Below are 19,799 nucleotides of genomic sequence, written 5' to 3'. Positions count from 1 at the left end.
TTCTGTCCGGCTCTTTACCTCAGTCTTTGGCGTCGCCTTGTAGGACGCCGGGCCCTGAGGGAGCAGCTAGGGGCGGGTTCTGAGGCTAGGCGGGCGCTCGGGGTTGGAGTTGGCGGCCTGAGCGAACCAGCGGGTCCCAACTCCTGCGGAAGCGACAAGGGTGGGAGAGTCGCCGTCTGGGCGCGCGTGGGGAGGGCCCTCCCGCCGCCGTGGCTTCGGCGGAGGCCAGGCGTGAGGAGTTGCCATCGTCGCTGCCTCACGGGCCGCGCTGAAGAGACCGGCCGGATAGTGTCGCGGGCGGATGGAGGCGCCTGCTCGCCCCACCTGAGCTCAGGAGGGGCCAGAGCCGAGCGCGGGGCCCGCCTCCTGTCTCAGGAGCGCTCGCGCGAGCCAGCGAAGGAAGAGAGCGGGTGCCGGGCTTCTCCCCGCAGGAGTCCCCAGCATGGGTAAGGTTGGGCGCTTCCCGCCGCCGGTCCAGGCCCTCTCGAGCCGGGGAGGCGGTTCCCTGGTCAGCCTCAGTGGGGACGCGACGGGGCTCAGCCCCCGCGCTGCAGCACCCTGCACCACCCTCGCTGGCGCCCCTCCTAGCCCTGCCTCCCACCTTGTTCTTCTCGCGGTGCCCTCGGGCGCTGTCCTCTCCGCCCCTTCTCCTGTTCACCTCAAGGTGTGGGAAGGGGGGCTGGGACGCCCGACCACCTCTCGGCGCCCACTGCCCTGCGCCGCCGTCTTCGGATGGGGGAGGGTGATCGGAAAAACTTGACAAAGTGGCACTTTGTCTTCTCTGAGGCTTTGTATAGATTGGACTTTTAGGGACATATAAGTACACATTTTGTCAAAGTTTTTTTTTTTTTTTTTTTTACTTGCTGAAACTTGCAGCAAGAGATGACTCGAGAAAAGGAAATCTATAATATGTATTTTAGTCTGGATCTACCTAGGCAAATGTGCTGGTACTTAAACATTAAATCTCCTCCCCAACTGGGTTGGGGTTTGGTAGGATTCAGTATTGAACCCGGTGAGGAGTAGTTTCCTGTTTGGAGTTAGACTTCCTTGCTAGAGGAGAGAAAAGCCTTATACGTTGTTGCTGTGTGTTTTAAAAGTTTTATTTGGAATTAGGGAATGTATTGCAGTTTGGTTTGGAAAGTTTTGTAAAGTGGTGTAACGATTCTTTTGATTAAAATGTTCAGTGTAGGCTAGGCACTAATTCCTATATTCTTTAAAATTTAAAAGCATTTTTTAAAAGAATATTTTAAAAAATCAAATTTGGGCCACCGTAAGGGAGAGAACGTTCTGTGAGAGTAAATCCAAGTTTAGTGGAGTAAATCAGGAGGACTCTATCACTGCTTCCAGTTGAGAGTTGGTGTCGCTTCATATCAACAAACCATTACCGAAATGAATAATTCATAAAACTAACAAATGATTTAGTAGCAGGTCAAATAGAGTACTGCTGATGTGGCACCCTCTGCCCACTCTTTGTTTTGTGCATGATGCTTTGAACAGTGCGTATAGGCACTTGCCTAGCTATTCTGTTTTCTTAGATTTTCTATTTTTATGTTTCCCTCACTTACCACCTGTTCTCAGGTACCTTTTATAAACAAAGTGCTCTTGTAACAGTAAAATAAAATATTTGCTATTTGGATCCTTCGAATGAATTCCTTTTTAATTGATTAGTTGAGCTTACAGGGTAATTGTGGGCTTATTCCTTTAAGCATCAAATTTTAAAATCACTAACTGCTTTGGATGAAAATTATACTAAAATGTGCAACTCGATCTAAAATAGGATGTAGAATATAATTAAATTTATTTTAATTATATAATTTGTTACTTTTTCAGTTGCTGGTGTGCCTTTAGAATCTTTTGGATCATATATAGGACTTGATCCAAATGCTAAATAACATACTTCTTTGCATTTTTTTCCCATATTTTTATTGGTGCATTATAGTTGATAGTATTTGTTAACATTACTCCTTTCCATTTTGAAATTATTTAAATAGGTGCTTTCCCCCCTAACTTTGCTTTTCTATGCTTGAAACTGTAATTAGTGTCCCCCTTCATTCTCCATTTTCTTTTTCTTTTTTTGACTGTGGAAATCATGTGCAAATTTGTGATTATACATGGGGGAAAATCAGTAGACCCTTACTGAACAGTGTGAGGTCCTCTGGTGGGAAAAGTGAATGAATACCAATACTTGGACATTATAATATCTATTTGGCCAGAGGTCTTTTCTTAGTGAGTTGTTACATTCTGGTTAAGTGAAGTTTGGTAAAGTTCCACATTAGCATACTGTCAACTTGACTACTCAATTATGAACTTCTCTTATTTGGGGTATTTGTTGTTAAAATGAGGAATATTTGTGAAACATTTTCATATGAATGTATACTTTAAATTTATTAGTCATATAACCATATTAAAATCCTCAAGTTTATTTGAAGGAGTTTCCTCTTTAAGGTTCATTCGCTTGGTTTTTTCATCAGCGATCTTTTAAGATGTAGCCTAAAATATTTACATGGGATTTTATATAATTTGTCAAAAATGAAAGAAAAATTGAAAAAAAATTTTTTGAGAGATTAATGTGGATACCTACTGAGTGATGGTTTCTGCACTTTAGTGATACAGTTAAGGGAGTTAAGAGCAGGGGCCCTGGATAGGAATTTATTTCCTGAGGTCTCACCTATCTGTGTGACTGAGCAAATTACTTAACCTCTCTGTGCTTCAGTTTCTTGATCTAAAAATGGGATTCAAGTATGAATCTCATAGATGTTAGAATGCCTGAGTGAGTGAATACTTATAAAGTGCTTAGGAAGTTACCAGTGCTGCTGGTTGTTTTCATTTTTAAATGATTTCCTTGATTCTTGTTGGGACCTTAAACAGAATACTGTCTTTCAAGGGCCAGTGAGAGGACATGAGTCTATACTAATGCAGAAATCAATAGAATTTTATGTAGTGTAATCTTACAGAAATTATGTAGAAAGATACTATTTTTTTCAGTATTGGTTATACTCTGAGAAGCTCCATTATTAAAAATAAGCTTACTTAGAAAATCTTTTAAGTGTAATGACTTATTACTAGAGACATTTGAATTTTCTGTTAACCTGTTTTTATTTTTTATGTTTGTTAAATGTGGAAAATATCTTTCAAGAAATATGAGGCTCTCATGTGAAATGATTAGGGAACATCTTTGGGAGATACAAAGCAATACTTTTAAAAAAATTTGTTCCAAAAATACATTTGTGCATTTTGAAGTGAAATATGAAAGTAAATGGCACAGTGTTGCTAAATTTGAATTTTTATTTTTGAAAGAGTAAGCATATTTTAAGGACTGAATTTTTCTTAATTTCAGATAGGGTTATGAGCTTTTGAGTTTAAATTTATTCTAAAAACTTATATATAAAGCATGTCAGTCATGAAGTTTAAATGGAAACTTGCAGTGTGTGTAGATGACATATACCACACACACACACTCACGCGCACGCGCACACACACACACACCCACACACACACACCTATAATAGAATTTATTTTACATTTGCATTGTACTATTTGGAGAAAAACTTGATCCATACAGATACATTAGCTTACATACAATAGGGGATACTTGCTAACTCAGCCTCAGGATTGACTTCAGTTACACAATCTAGGGCATAGAAAAGTAATAGGAAATTTTTCCCCCTCCCTGCCAATTTTTATACCTAATCCAAATCTGTGAAAACCCCTTTCTCTCTCTCTTTTTTTTTTTAATATTTATTTTTTAGTACTTGGTGAACACAGCATCTTTGTTTGTACATGGTGCTAGGATCGAACCCGGGCCGCACGCATGCCAGGCGAGCGCACTACCACTTGAGCCACATCCCCAGCCCCACCCCTTTCTCTTTAATGGAATATCTTTCCCTGTTGTTAAATGTGTTTTGAGTATGGTAAAAATGTTTCATTTTCTGATGTATATAAAGAAGTGGTATCATTGTGTCAAGGGCATAAATATAGGCAGAGAAAGAGATGTAATGATTCTTGATTTCACTGAGTATAGGGCAGACCTCTTTTCCTGGTAAATGGATGAATAAGTTGTAGACCTCTTTTCTTGGTAAATGGATGAATAAGTTGTCAAAGATCTGAACATTTTCAGAATTTGTATTCAGAAAAGAAAGGGTGAATAAAACAATACTGAGTAATCGTTACAATGGAACTGTGACTTACTTGATTGTAGGAATTGATATCTACTATACAGATTTAACACCAACAGGATTTAGGTGCTAAATAATAGTAGCAGCCAGGCAGTAAGTCTTTCTAGATGAGTTCCCAACACTAATTTGGGAAATCTGGATTGAAGTTCAGTTATAGTTATCGTCAGCATGTCAACATCAGGGATATGTGTAGCAAAATTTGGTGTGTAGACTGGTGGAGCCCATCAGCTGGGTGTGGGAGTGAGATGCTGGTTGGTAGTAAGCCACCAGGTAGAGGTTCAGGATGGCATTGTGAAGGGAGAAAGGAGGAAACAGGGTCTGGAAATAGGCCTTGGAGACCTAGCTACAGGGAAATGAAACCAGACAGGGTCTAGATTTTTTTTAATATTTATTTTTTAGTTGTAGTTGTACACAATTCCTTTAGTTTACTTATTTATTTATATGTGGTGCTGAGGATTGAACCCAGGGCCTCACACATGATAGGCGAACACTCTATGCTGAGCCACAACTCCAGGCCCCCACCCCCCCGCCCTGCCCCCGTCCAGTTTTTTTTTAATCTTTTAAAATTTATTTTTATTAATTTTTTTTAAGAGAGAGAGAAGGGAGAGAGAGAGAGAGAGAGAGAGAGAGAGAGAGAGAGAGAGAGAGAGAATTTTTCAATATTTCTTCCTTGGTTATTGGCAGACACAACATCTTTGTTTGTATGTGTGGTCCTGAGGATTGAACCCAGGCCACACGCATGCCAGGCAAGCACGCTACCACTTGAACCACATCCCCAGCCCCTAGTTTTTTTTTTTTTTTTTTTTTTTTTAAAATGGGAAAAATACAAAATAGGTATTTGTTCTCTGGAATAAAAACGAGTTTGGTTATTGGAACTGTTTAGGATAGTAATACTGGTAAGATGTTGAGCTGCTCAGCTGTGGACCTGCTACTATATGTTATCTATCTTGAGACTGTATCAGTAGTCAACATTAGTAGCTGAATCTATAACTGAGATATAATTGGTTCCAAATAAATTTCGGATTTATGGCATCCTCTGCGTATCTAAAGGTTTGGGAATATTCATAGTCTGTAGCATCCCCTCTGTTTATTTGGTCCCAGGGATTTGATATACCTGCTTCTTTCTTTGCTGCTTTTTTTTCACCTGGATTTTTTTCCTTTCAGATTGAAAGGAGAGCAGATCACAGAGTTGCAGCATGCTTTTATGTTTTATTATTTTTTTTAAAGAGAGAGTGGGGGGGGAGAGAGAGAGAATGAATTTTAATATTTATTTGTTAGTTATTGGCGGACACAACATCTTTGTTTTGTATGTGGTGCTGAGGATCGAACCCGGGCCGCACGCATGCCAGGAGAGCGTGCTACCGCTTGAGCCACATCCCCAGCCCCGACGCTTTTATGTTTTAGAAACAAGTGTAATTCTCAAGGATGTTAAATAGTTATAACTACAAACATAAGAATAAATGGGCAACTAAGGCATGAGAAACTTTAAAGTACTTTTAATTCGTGGTCTCTTGATTTCACTGAAGTGGTGTTAGGCTAGTTATTAGAAAGACCTTCATTGTTTTCCTTTTGGATTGATTATTCCTTTCTAGTACTTCCTCATACTCCCCCTCAGCCTTCTTTTGGGTTTGTTTTAGATATTTAGACTATTTTACAGACTTGGTATCACTACAAAGCAATTAGAATTCCATTCATAATCTTTCTAGGAATTTTCCCACCTGAGACCATTTTAGCACCAAGTGAGGTAGGCATTTTCTTTTGGGTATGTTTTATTTTTATATATATATATATATTTTTTTTTTTTTTTTTGAGGGGGGGTGTGGGGCGGCGGGGGTTCTTTTTTTTTTTCTGGCTAAAGATGTTAATCTGGTATCAGACATGATAGTGTTATGGACTCTGTTTCCTGGAACCTAAATGTATCACATCAGTCCTTTCTAATAGCTCCAAATTTTGCGTACCCTAAACTTCCCATCATGATATTGTTCTTTTATTATATTTATTTTTAAGTATTGTTTTAGTTTTATGTGGATACAATATCTTTTATTTATGTGGTGCTGAGGATAGAATCCAGTGCCTCATGCATGCTAGGTGAGCACCCTGCCACTGAGCCACAACCCCAGTGCCTACTGTTCTGTTTTTTTAACTTACTTGCAAAACAGAGATAACTAACATGGGAATCTGAATCCAATATCTATTTTAATACTTAATCAGTATCACTTAGCTCAGGTTCTTTTTTTTTCTTTTGAGGACAGAGTATCATCATGTTGCTCAGGCTGACCTTGAACTCCTGGGATCAAGTGATCTTCCTGCCTTATCCTCCAGATTAGCTGAGACTACAATCATATACCACCACTACATTTTTGGTTTAGTTTAGGTTCTTTTTGATGATTAAATGTCTAGGTAATTCTAGGTTCCAAGGGAGTTACTATGTAACTTCTAATCACTAGGGGTTTCTAGTAGAACAATACTTTTAAGTATTGTTATTGTTACAAACAATTACTGTCAACATTAGATGAAAGCTGTTTGGGTTGATGATGCAGGTTAGTGGTAGAAGGCTTGCCTAGCATGCATGAGGCCCTGAGTTTGATCTTTAGCAACACCTCCCCCACCTCCCCCCCCCCCCCCCAAAAAAAAAGAAGTGTTAACAAAAAGTCATATCACCAAGAAAAGGAGCTACAGATGAAAGATCAATCAAGAAGTATTTGTCTTAATTTCTTTAACTTCTCACAATATCTGGATTCTGATATTAATGATCTTGTCTCTTCCTCCTTCTGATTCTAAATCTATTAGGATGGCTTAGTAGTGTTGTGATAGGAATAAGGCTTAACATAATAGGAATAAAATTTAACATGTGACTTCATTAGGAGTCCAAACAAGAGAGGGAATGTAGTATTTTAACAGGAGATATTCCAGGATCAGAAATAATAAACTGTAATAGGAGAAGTGTAAAGAAGATCAGAATATGAATTCTTTGCATTGGAAGGCAAATAAGATTTAGTCATCTCTCATTAGTTTGACTAGTGATGATACACGAGTATCATCAGTTCTGTTGTGTTAGTGTTCTGGCATTGTGACAAAGTACCTGAGATAATCAACTTAAAAGGAGGAAAGGTTTATTTTGGCTCACAGTTTTAGAACTTTTCGTTCACGGTCTCTTGGCTGGTCACAATGTAGTACATCATGATGGAAGCACATGGCAGAGGAGTACTATTCATATGATGCCAGCTAGAAGCAAAACCAAACAAATAAATAAAATGGCAGGGGTCCCAATGTCCTTTAAAGTGTATACCTCCAGTGCCATAATTTCCTTCCAGTAGGTCCCACCTACTAAATATTCTTCTACCTGCCAATAGCACCACAGGCTAGCCTTCAACACATAGGCCTTTGGGGGACATTCAAGATCCAAACTACAGCAGCAGTAGATAAAATATTTTTTCTTCTATTCCAGGTAATGAGTATTTACAGTGAAGCAAACTTTCCTTTGAGGTGATCTCTATGATATACTTTTGTCCAAAGTCCTGACTTCTCCCTTTTTTCTTTTTCTTTTTTCTCACAGTGCTAGAGAGTAAACTCGGGTATATTTTACTATTGAGGTACCTGCCCAACTGTTTTTATTTTTTGAGACAGGACCTGATTAAATTGCCCAGGCTGTCCTCAAACTTGCAGTCCTGCCTCAGTCTCCTAAGTAGCTGGGATTACAGGTGTAATTGTCACTGTGATGGGTTACATATATATAATAAATAAAACAGAAAACCAAATAATGAAAATAAATAAATTGATGAATTATATAATTTTAGAATTTTAGTAGTCATGTTGCAAAAAAAGAATTTGACATTTTAATCATTTTTTCATTATGTTGGAGTAAAGAAAGCACATTATTTCAGCATAAATTAAGTATAAAAATGTTAATGAGGTAGTTGACTTATTTTTCTGTCTTTGAAATCTGATTTGTATTTTACATTTATACAACATCTCAGTTGGACTAGCCCTGTGTTTAGTGCTCAGTCATTACCTGTGGCTTCTGGTTATCTGCTGAATAGTACAGTTTTAGGATGTAAACCTTGTAGGTTTGTTGAAAATCTAATAAGAATCTATCTGAAAATATTTTTTGTGATATTTTGCTATTTTGTTAGATATTTAATTAGTGATAACTTCTTATAATAACTTAAGTATATTTTCTCATAGAAAAATGTTCATTTTAGTGAATTGTAATCACTAAAAGTGAACAAACAATTCTTTTATTAGAATTTAATTTTACTTTTTGTATGTTTGTATTTTTCATGTATGCTTAGATACATGGAGAAACTCAAATGATTATTTCAAATATTTTCATGATTCTTAAGTGTGCCATTACAGGTTTTTCATTTGTCTTTGTAACTTATGTATTTCAAGTCTATTTTGAAATTAATTCTTCTCTAGCAATTTCCCATGTTTTGGTAAGTTTAAAATTTTCTTTTTAGCTGATACTTTGCTGAATAATAGTATTTAGAAAATGCTTATTATGCTAGGCATTGTATTGAGCATTTAATCCCCATATGAGGTGTTATGGCATATATTATTGTTCCCATTTTTCAGAAACAGGGATCAAAGTTACAGAGATGTGGAGGTGGCAAGATCAGACTTGTGTTGGTTTGATTTTAAAGCATGTCTTCTTAATTGTTTCTTAAAACATTTTGGGAAAGGGAAATAATGTAAGATAAGCAGAGCAAGTAATATGACTATCTTAGTGTGGTTTAAAAACAAATTAGCTGGGTGCAATGGTGAGTGTACCTGCAGTCTTACTTACTCTGGAAGGTAAGGCTGGAAGATCACTTGTGCCTAGTAGTTTCAGACCAGCCTGGGCTATACACTGAGAATGATTCTCATCCCCCTCTCCCGCCCCCCAACAAACAAACAAACAAACAAACAAAAATAACCCAAAGAAATTCAAATTGTGGATTGGTATTAAACACTGTTCATGTGCTTGAGTAAGTGTTTTGTCTTATGATATGTTAATAAATTTTAACTCTGTTACACATTGGTCTTTTGTATGTATCCAGTAGGTTTTCATAGCGTTTTTTGAAGTGAGTTTTATAAAACTTCCAGATGAACATTCATAACCATATGAATGTTTGGTCTGACTTGCACCATGCTTAAAACTAATTTTTAGTGTTTTCTTCAAGTTAAGACTGGAAAATAAAATGAGGAATGAAGAATACTTAATTGAATACTCCAACTTATTTGCTCTTCAAATGGATTTTTTATGTTTGTTATCTTAAGAATTTATTTTGGGAGGAGGCATTTATTACATGGGCATGGTAATTTTTTTTTTTTAAGGAATTGGTTTTATGTCTTTAATTTTTTTTTTTTTTTTTTGTAGTGCAGATGGGAAGTTTATTTTTATGTGGTGCTAAGGATTGAACTCAGGGCCCCATACATGCTAGGCACACACTCTGCCACTGAGCTTCAGTCTCAGTTCAGTTTCTTTGTTTTTAATCTTAAACTCTAAGTAATTTTGTGAGACTAAAATTCGCTATTGTTTTGTTTTTTTTTTTAAATTTTTTTTCTTTTTTTTTTTTTTGTGATGCTGGGGATTGAACCCAGGGCCTCCTGCATTCCAGGCAAACACTTTACCAACTGAGCTATATCCTCAGACCCGCTATTGTTTTTTAAACTTAGATTATGGTTATTTTTGCAGATGTTTTTCACTAATCTAATTTAGTTACATTTCCTTTATCAGATTTCCTTTTCTCTTGGATATGTGATGAGAGGATATGGTGCCATGCAAACCTTTGCACACTATTTAAAATACAAAGGAGGGGGGCTGGGGTTGTGGCTCAGTGGCAGAACACTTGCCTAGCATGTGTGAGGCACTGGGTTGATTCTCAGCACCGCATATAAATAAATAAAATAAAGGCCCATCAACAACTGAAAATAAATGAATAAATAAATAAATAGAAAGTACAAAGTGGGGAGGGTTTTTTTTTTTTTGCTCTTGGTTTTAAGAATGGCTAAATTTACTTATGTTGAAATCACATAAGAAATACTGCTTAACAATTCTATATTTAACAAGCTTGAGAAAATAAATGGCAAATTATACCGATAAGAGCATTTTAAATGAAACTATTATATTACTACAATGACTTTAGGGATAATATTGTTCTTTTTTATTAGTATTTTGACTGATGAATCCAGTAGCAATAAAATTTAATGAAATGTTATTCATGATGACATTAAGCAATGCTAATCAATTTTGTATTCTTCTATTTATATTAAATACTGTATTGAACTCTAGAAATTATCTAATAAAGACTTTTGTTTTATGGTGAAAAGTAAAAAGTTTTGGAAATTGAAAGTAAAAGTAAAAAATATATATTTAATAGGAAATAGTTGATAGAAACATTAAAGTATATGTATCATAGTATACTTCTTTGGCAGTAAAATTGATAATTGTTTTTAATTTTATGTAAAGTATAGTTTTGTATAACTGTCTCTATTTTGTAGTTTGTAAAATAAAGATTAATGCTCAATAGTAAAACTGGTAATTTTACAGACCCAGACCCAAGTTGATGCTGTTGTAATATTTATCTCTATTGTGTTGACCAAGACTAAAAATAAATATTCCCTATTCAATGCCCATAAAATTTATAACTGTTTAGAATTCTTGTGTAAATTGTCTATTTTTTATGAAGTGATTTTTTATTATAAAAAGTGCTTATTTGAGTAGAATAAAAATCTCTTATAATAGTGCCACTAGTATGTTTTTTTTTTTTTTTTGGCATAGAAATTTCTGTTTATTTATTTATTAGTATTGGGATTAAACCCAGAGGCATTTTAACACTGAGCCATATCTCTAGCTCTTTTTATTTTTTATTTTGAGTTAGGGTCTCACTGAGTTGCTTAGGGCCTTGCTAAAGTTGCTGAGGTTGGCTTTTGAGCTTGTGATCCACCTGTCTTTGTCTTCCGAGTTGCTAGATTATAAGCATGTGCAACCTTGCTCAGCTCTGAAATTTTAAAAATTTCTAGACTTTTTTTTCCTGGTGGTTGTTGTACTAGGGATCAATTCTAGGGCCTCATAAGTGCTAGGCAAGTGATCATCACTGAGTTACATTCCCAGCCCTTTTTATTTTTTGTTTTGATACGGGATCTCAGTAAGTTGTGGAGGGTCTCACCATGTGATTGCTGAGGCTGGCCTTGAATTTGGCAATCCTCCTGCTTAAGCCTTCTGTGTAGCTGGCATTAGAAGTGTTCTCTTTTGTATCCAGCAAGATTTTAAGATTTTAAGCTTTATTCTCAGACATTCTTTTTTTTTTTTTTTTTAAATACTGTTGATTTTAAAAAAAAAGTCTGTTGAATAATTTTTTTTTTAAACAGAAAATTTCCACTCACTATTTAGGTTTGTAACTTTATAGTATATCTAAGAACCAGCCTGGCCTAACTCTGTAGCATTTCTTCAGAATATTGTATTGACAAATTTCTTTGTGTAATCTCTTATCCCTCAGTTTATTTTTTATTGCTCATTCTGATAGGCTTTTTTGAGGTATTTTTGAGGTGTTCAGTCTTTTGAGATGTTTGGAAGTGGGTTTCTGAGTGAACTAATCATTCAAATGCTGGTGCTATTGGAGGAAGCTTAGAGGAACTGATCAGTTAGATAAGCATAATTTTAGTATTTGGTATTAAGACAGTTAGTTATATGTTGGTAAACAAACCAACCCACCCCAAATAGGATGAATTGGTTTTAAAGATCTAGTTTACTGTCTAGTGTTTTTGAATGTAGTTGTAATCTGAAAAGAGTTGAAATGTTATAATAATATGTATAAGTTATAACAAAGCACTTTTTAAAGAATATGTTAATTTTATTGGAAAATGTGTTCTCTTTTGGAAAAGTTGGTACTTTTTGTGTGGAAAGATTTTGTTAAAATAAGGAGAATGAAATGTATAAAAGTCATTCTAATATTATTTTCCTGAAAGATGACAAAAATAAATTTGAAGAATAGTTTAACATAATTTTAAGTAGTTTGTTGTATTGAAATCACATTTTACTGCTGGAATATATATATTTTTACCATACCCCACATAACTCTATATAATCTTTTGAATAACATTACATATTATTTATATACATGAATATTATAAAGGATACTGGAGAACTTAATTCTCATATCCCGACGTAGACGTTATAATTTAAGTAGATTGCTAAGAATAAATAGCCCTATTAAATTGAGTATTCAGGAGTTTAATTACAGATAATATATCTAAGTCAGAATTTCTTGTTTTTTATACTTATTGTATGGAATTTTTTTGTTTTTAAGATAGTAAAGTAATATCAGAAGAGGGGGGATAACTTTTTTTTTTTTAAATTGAGTTTCGTATTAGTAATTCAATTACAAGAGAATTCCTAGAGAAGTTCTTAGAGAAACGGGAAATAGTATTATAGCTTTTTTATGGTGTCGTCAGGGATGAAACAACCTGTATTGCTCTTATTAGCTCTGCAAATGGGGAAAAGGTTCTATTGTATTTTTGGACAGGGTATCTCAAACCTTTCTGTATCTCCTTAGAATGAAACCCTCATTGGAAGAGAAGCTAAAAAAGGAATACTGTTGCATAATTTGGTGTCTGCCATACTAGCATTCTATAGGAACAGTACACATTTGGATATCTATTTTTCTGATTATAAAATTATTCATCTTTGAAAGTTTAGAAAATAAAGAAAAAAGGAAAAAATGAACTGACATACTCCACAGAATGAATAGTTATTTTGATACATTGGTTCAAATCCTAAAATAAATAAACAAACAAATAAATAAGTAAACACATATATACATACCTATATATATATATATATATATATTTTAATATTTTTCTAGTTGTTGAGAGACCTTTATTTTATTTATTTTTATGCAGTGCTTAGAATCAAACCCAGTGCCTCACACATGCCAGGCAAGTGCACTTCATGAAACCACAGCCCCAGCCCCCTAAAATATATTTTTAAATATTTAGTTCATCCTTTATATTATTTATTTGGTCTCTTGCTTTATTTACTTGAAACTTTCTACATATATCCTAAGTCATATTTGTTGCAATTGAGTTCTGTTCCTTTTTGTGGTTTAACCATTTTTAATCTAACTAGTTAAACTGTTTTTGAGATGTAGGTTGATTAATAATTTTGCATGTCAGTGTCTTTATGATTAAATTTTGCTTTTGAAACTGCACATAATTTATATTTTTTGGAGAAGAATAAGAAGATGCAAGTACAAATGACAGTGGAAAACTCACCCAGATATGTTTACTGTTCTTGTGCTGTATATTCATTCATGTAGACTTGGTATCTTATAAACTAATGTATGACTAAATACATATGCTATATTTTATATTAGGGAAATCATAGATTTGAAATAATTGTCTCATGGTGATATTATATTTGGTACCTTTTAAAATATGAATAGCCTACTTCTTTCTAGGACAGTAATAACATTTAGAAAAATGTAAATGTTTGAAAAATTAAAAAAAAAAAACTTTTAAATTTTCAAACGTCTCACCACTCAGAAAAAAAAGTGATTAAATTTGGCTTATGAATTCTATATTTGATTTTTCTGAGCAGCCCTCTTCTCCCACCTATCTTTACTTTTAGGAAAAATAGTATTATACTGTCTATACTATTTTATAAAATAGCTTTCATTTATCTTTAATGTTTTTCTGTGTCTCTTGTATGGAATTAGTTTTAAATGAGTATTTTTTATTTTATTTATTCTAGTAGATGTGTGGTAGTATTTCATTGCATAAAATTGGCATATTTCTTTAAATATCTGGTAGAATTTGTTACTGAAACTATCTGAGCCTCGAGATTCCTTTTTTTGGGAAGGTTTTAAATTATGAACTCAATTTTTTGGGGGGCAAGGGAGTGGGACTGGGAATTAAACCTAGAGGCATTTTAGCACTGAATCACATCTCCAGCCTCTGTGAACTCAATTTTAAAAATTGTTGTTCAGGTTATCTCAAACTGTGAAACTAATAAAACTTTGAAAAATATTTATGTGTATATTCTTGTTTATGGTTTTTCTTCTTCTTATTTTTTTGTTTGTTTATTTTTGGGACTGGGGATTGAACCCAGAGGTGCTTAACTACTGAGACACATCCACAGCACTTTTAAAAATATTTTCTTTAGAGATAGGGTTTCACTGAGTTGCTTAGGGCCTAAGTTGCTGAGGTTGGCTTTGATCATCCTGCCTTAGATTGTTATCTTTTTAATAAATGTGAGGTACGTAATAATATTCTTTTATTCCTGATATTGGTAATATTGTTTTTTCTTTTTTATTCTGTTTGACATTCTACTAGAGATTTATCTATTGACCCCAAATTGACTATTTCCCATCTTAGCCTATAAATTATACTTCAAATATTTTTTTCTTTTTTTAAAATTTATTTTAATTAGTTACACATGACAGTACAATGACCTTGACATATCATACATTTGAATCAGATGGAATATAATTTCTCATTTTTCTGAGTATACAGGTTGCAGAATTACATTGGTCATGCATTCACATATATACACACAGTAATAATAATGTCTGTTTCATTCTACTATCCTTCCTATCTCCCCAACCCCTCCACTCGACTCCCATCACTTCTCTCTACCTAATCTAGGGTAACGCTATTCTTTTTTTTTTTCTCTCTCACATCTTCATACATGTATTTTGTATGAGGATCTCCTTCCACCATCCATGCAGTTTTCTTTCTCCCTCTCTTTCCTTCCTACCCCTCTTCCCTATGTAGAGGTAATCTTCTTCCCATGCTCTTCCTCTCTTCCCCAATTTGTGTCACCCCTCTTATATCAGAGAAGACATTCAGCATTTGTTTTTTTGGGATTGGCTAACTTCACTTAGCATAATCTGCTCTAATGCCATCCATTTCCCTGCAAATGCCATGACCTTATTATTTTTTGGTGCCAAGTAATATTCCATTGTGAATATATGCCACTTTTTTTTTTTTTAATCCATTCATCCATTGAAGGGCATCTAGGTTGGCTCCACAGTCTAGCTATGGTGAATTGTGCTGCTATAAACATTGATGTGGCTGTGTCCCTGTAGTATGCTGTTTTTAGGTCTTTTGGGTATAGTCTGAGAAGAGGAATAGCTGGGTCAAATGGTGGTTCCATTCCCAGCTTTTCAAGGAATCTCCATACTGCTTTCCAAATTGGCTGCACCAATTTGCAGTCCCTCCAGCAGTGTATGAGTGTACCTTTTTCCCTGCATCCTTGCCAGCACTTGTTGTTGTTTGCCTTCATCATGGCTGCCATTCTTACTGAAGTGAGATGGTATCTTAGAGTAGTTTTAATTTGCATTTCTCTGATTACTAGAGATGATGAGCATTTTTTCCTATATTTGTTGATTGATTGCATATCCTCTTCTGAGAAGTGTCTGTTCAGGTCCTTCGCCCATTTGTTGATTGGGTTGTTTTTGGTGTTTAGCTTTTTGAGTTCTTTGTATCCCCTAGAGATTAGAGCTCTATCTGATGTGTGAGGGGTAAAAATTTGTTCCCAGGATGTAGGCTCCCTATTCACCTCACATATTATTTCTCTTGCTGAGAAAAAAACTTTTTAGTTTGTATTCATTCCATTTGTTGATTCTTGGTTTTAATTCTTGTGCTATAGGTTCTTATTAAGGAAATTGGGGCCTAGCCCCATGTGATGGAGATTAGGGCCTACTTTTTCATCTATTAGTCGCAGAGTCTCTGGTTTAATTCCTAGGTCCTTGATCCATTTTGAGTTAGCTTTTGTGCATGGTGAGAGATAGGGATTCTACTTCATTTTGTTGCATATGGATTTCCAGTTTTCCCAGCACCATTTGTTGAAGATGTTATCCTATCTCCAGTGCATGCTTTTAGCACCTTTGTCTAATATAAGATAGTTGTAATTTTGTGTGTTAGTCTCTGTGTTCTCTATCCTGTACCATTGGTCCACTAGCTTATGCTCTTTTTGTTACTATTGCTCTGTACTATAGTTTAAGATCTAGTATATCGATACCACTTGTTTCTCTCTTCCTGCTTAGAATTGCTTTAGTTATTCTGGGTCTTTTATTTTTCCAGATGAATTTCATAATTGCTTTTTCTATTTCTGTGAAGAATGCCATTGGGATTTTGATCGGAATTGCATTGAATTTGTGTAGTGCTTATTGTAAGATGGTCATTTTATAATATTAATTCTGCCTATCCATGAGCAAGGTAGATCTTTCAATCTTTTAAGGTCTTCTTCTATTTCTCTCTTTAGGGTTCTGTAGTTTTCATTGAATAGATCTTTCACCTCTTTTGTTAAGTTGATTCCCAAGTATTTTTTTTTTTTTTTTGAGGATATTGTGAATGGGATAGTTTTCCTCATTTCCTTTTCAGAGGATTTGTCACTGGTATACAGGAATGCCTTTGATTTAGGGGTGTTGATTTTATATCCTGCCACTTTGCTGAATTCATTTACTAGTTCCAGAAGTTTCTTGGTAGAGTTTTTTGGGTCTTCTAGGCAAGAAGGTATAGAATTCTAGGTATAGAATCTTATCATCAGCAAATAGTACTAGTTTAAGTTCTTATTTTCCTATAGTTATTCCTTTAATTTCTTTTGTCTGTCTAATTGCTCTGGCCAGTGTTTTAAGAACTATGTTGAATAGAAGTGGTGAGAGAGGGCATCCCTGTCTTGTTCCAGATTTTAGAGAGAATGCCTTCAGTTTTTTTCCGTTTAGAATGATGCTGGCCTCAGGCTTAGCGTAGATAACTTTTACAATGTTGAGGTAAGTTCCTGTTATCCCTAATTTTTCTAATGTTTTGAACATAAAGGGGTGCTGTATTTTGTCAAATGCTTTTTCTGTGCCTATTGAGATGATCATGTGGTTCTTATCTTTAAGTCTATTGATGTGATGAATTATATTTATTGATTTCCATATGTTGAACCAACCACCAGCCTTGCACCCAGGGATAAATCCCACTTGATTATGGTGCACGATTTTTTTTTATTATTAGTTACACATGACATTACAATGATCCTGACAATTTGTACATTTGAATCAAATGGGTTATAATTTCTCATTTTTCTGAATGTACAGGTTGCAGAATCACATTGGTTATACAGTCACCTATATACATACAGCAATAATAATCTCTATTTTATTCTGCTGCCCTTCCTATCCCCCCTTCCCTTCCCCTCCCCTCCCATCACTTCTCTCTATCCAATCTAATGTGACACACCTTTTTTTTTTCTTTTTCTCCTCACAACATCATACATGTATTCTGTATAACGATGAGGGTCTCCTTTCATCTTCCATGCAATTCCCCTTCTCCCTTCTTTTCCCTCCCACTTCTCTTCCCTATTTAGTGGTAATCTTCTTCTCTTGCTCTTCCTCCCTATTCCATAGGATCCTTTTTATATGTTTTTGTATCCAGTTTGCCAGAATTTTATTGAGGATTTTTATATTTATATTAATTAAAAATATTGGTCTGAAGTTTTCTTTCTTTGAAGTGTCTTTGTCTGGTTTTGGAATCAGGGTGATATTGGCCTCGTAGAATGAATTTGGAAGTATTCCTTCTTTTTTTATTTCCTGAAATAGATTGAAGAGTATTGGTATTACTTCTTCTTTAAAGGTCTTATAAAACTCGGCTGTATATCCGTCTGGTCCTGGGCTTTTCTTGGTTGGTAATCTTTTGATGGCTTCTTCTATTTCCTCATTTGATATTGGTCTGTTTAAGTTGTATGTATCTTCCTAATTCAATCTGGGCATATCATATGACTTTACTGGAATTTATTGATGCCTTCACTATCTTCTATTTTATTGGAGTATAGGTTTCAAAATAATTTCTAATTATCTTCTGTATTTCTGTAATGTCTGTTGTCATATTGCCTTTTTCATCCCGTATTCTAGTAATTTGGGTTCTCTCTCTTCTTCTCTTCATTAACATGGCTAAGGGTCTGTCAATCTTATTTATTTTTTCAAAGAACCAACTTTTAGTTTTGTCAATTTTTTCAATTGTTTCTTTTGTTTCAATTTCATTGATTTCAGCTCTGATTTAAATTATTTCTTGCCTTCTACTGCATTTGTTGTTGATATTGTTCTTATTTTTCTAGGGCTTTGAGATGTAGGGTGAGATCATATTTTTGTTGGCTTTTTCTTCTTTTAAGGAATGAACTCCATGCAGTGAATTTTCCTCTTAGTACTGTTTTCATAGTGTCCCAGAGATTTTGATATGTTGTGTCTGTGTTTTCACTTACCTCTAAGAATTTTTTAATTTCCTCCTTGATGTCTTCTGTAACCCATTTTTCATTCAGTAGCATATTGTTCATTCTCCATGTGATGTAGGAATTTTTCTTCCTTATTTTATCATTGATTTCCAATTTCATTCCTTTATGATTGGATAAAATACATGGTAATATCTCCACTCCTTTGTATTTGCTAAGGGTTGCCCTATGGCATAATATATAGTCTGTTTTTGAGAAGGATCCATGTGCTGCTGAGAAAAAAGTATATCTGCTTGATGTTAGTTGGTATATTCTATATATGTCAATTAAGTCTCAGTTATTAATTGTGTTATTGAATTCTATAGTTTCTTTATTCAACTTTTGTTTGGAAGATCTGTCCAGTGGTGAGAGAGGTGTGTTAAAATCACCCATGATTATTGTTTTGTGGTCTATTTGTCTCTTGAACTTGAGAAGAGTTTGATTGATGAACATAGCTGCACCATTGTTTGGGGCATATATATTAATGATTGTTATGTCTTGTGGGTGAATGGTGCCCTTGAGGAGTATGTAGTGTCCTTCTTTATCCCTTTTGACTAGCTTTTGGCTTGAAGTCTATTTTATTTGATATGAGTATGGACACCCCTGCTTGCTTCCGAGGTCCATGTGAGTGATATGATTTTTCCCAACCTTTCACCTCCAGTCTGTATATGTCTTTTCTTATCAGATGAGTCTCCTGTTGGATCTTTTTTAAAATCTAGTCTGCTAGGCTATGTCTTTTGATTGGTGAGTTTAAGCCATTAACATTTAGGGTTACTATTGAGATACGGTTTGTACTTACAGCCATGTTTATTTTTGTTATTTAACTTGATTTGTTTTTCCTCTTTGATTAGTTTTTCCTTTACTGCACTACCTCCCACTGTTGATTTTCATTGTTATTTTTAATTTCCTCTTTATGTAATGCTTTGTCAAGGACATTTTGAAGCACCAGTTTTCTAGCTGCAAATTCTTTTAACTTTTGTTTATCGTGGAAGGTTTTTATTTCACCTTCAAACCTGAAACTTATTTTTGCTGGATATAAGATTCTTGGTTGGAACCCATTATCTTTCAGCGTTTGAAATATGTTGTTCCAGGATCTTCTAGCATTCAGGGTCTGTGTTGAAAAATCCGCCCTTAACCTAATTGGTTTACCCCTAAATATAATCTGCTTCCTTTCTCTTGTGGCTTTTAAAATTCTCTCCTTGTTCTGTATGTTGGGCATTTTCATTATAATGTGTCTTGGTGTGGATCTCTTGTGGTTTTGTACAAGTGGTGTCCTGTAGGCTTCTAGGATTTGGATTTCTGTTTCTTTTTTTTTTTCGTTTTAAACAAGAAGTTTATTTAAACAACAAGACGCTTGACTTGAAGGGAAAACTATCTAGGAATCTTTTTTA

At 34.9% G+C, this 19,799-nt stretch overlaps 1 protein-coding gene and 1 non-coding gene across 3 annotated transcripts in view; one reads left to right on the top strand and one right to left on the bottom strand.

Moving 5' to 3' along the window:
• Positions 1–13: 13 nt before the first annotated feature.
• Cd2ap (CD2 associated protein) overlaps positions 14–19,799 on the top strand; it is a 112,096-nt gene continuing 92,310 nt past the window's right edge. For both annotated transcript variants that reach the window (XM_076858611.2, XM_076858610.2), the window contains exon 1: positions 14–446. In XM_076858611.2, the coding sequence (XP_076714726.1) occupies positions 443–446 (4 nt within the window). In that variant the 5' untranslated portion in view covers positions 14–442. The remainder of the gene's footprint in view (positions 447–19,799) is intronic.
• On the bottom strand, positions 9,734–9,807 carry Trnas-gga (transfer RNA serine (anticodon GGA)). Its single transcript has one exon. It is a non-coding gene; the product is annotated as a tRNA-Ser (tRNA).

This window comes from Callospermophilus lateralis, chromosome 6 (assembly GCF_048772815.1).
Source record: "Callospermophilus lateralis isolate mCalLat2 chromosome 6, mCalLat2.hap1, whole genome shotgun sequence".
Taxonomy (NCBI): Eukaryota; Metazoa; Chordata; class Mammalia; order Rodentia; family Sciuridae; genus Callospermophilus; species Callospermophilus lateralis.
The sequence above is the reverse complement of the archived record's forward strand: the minus strand, read 5'-3'. Positions and strand labels throughout refer to the sequence as shown.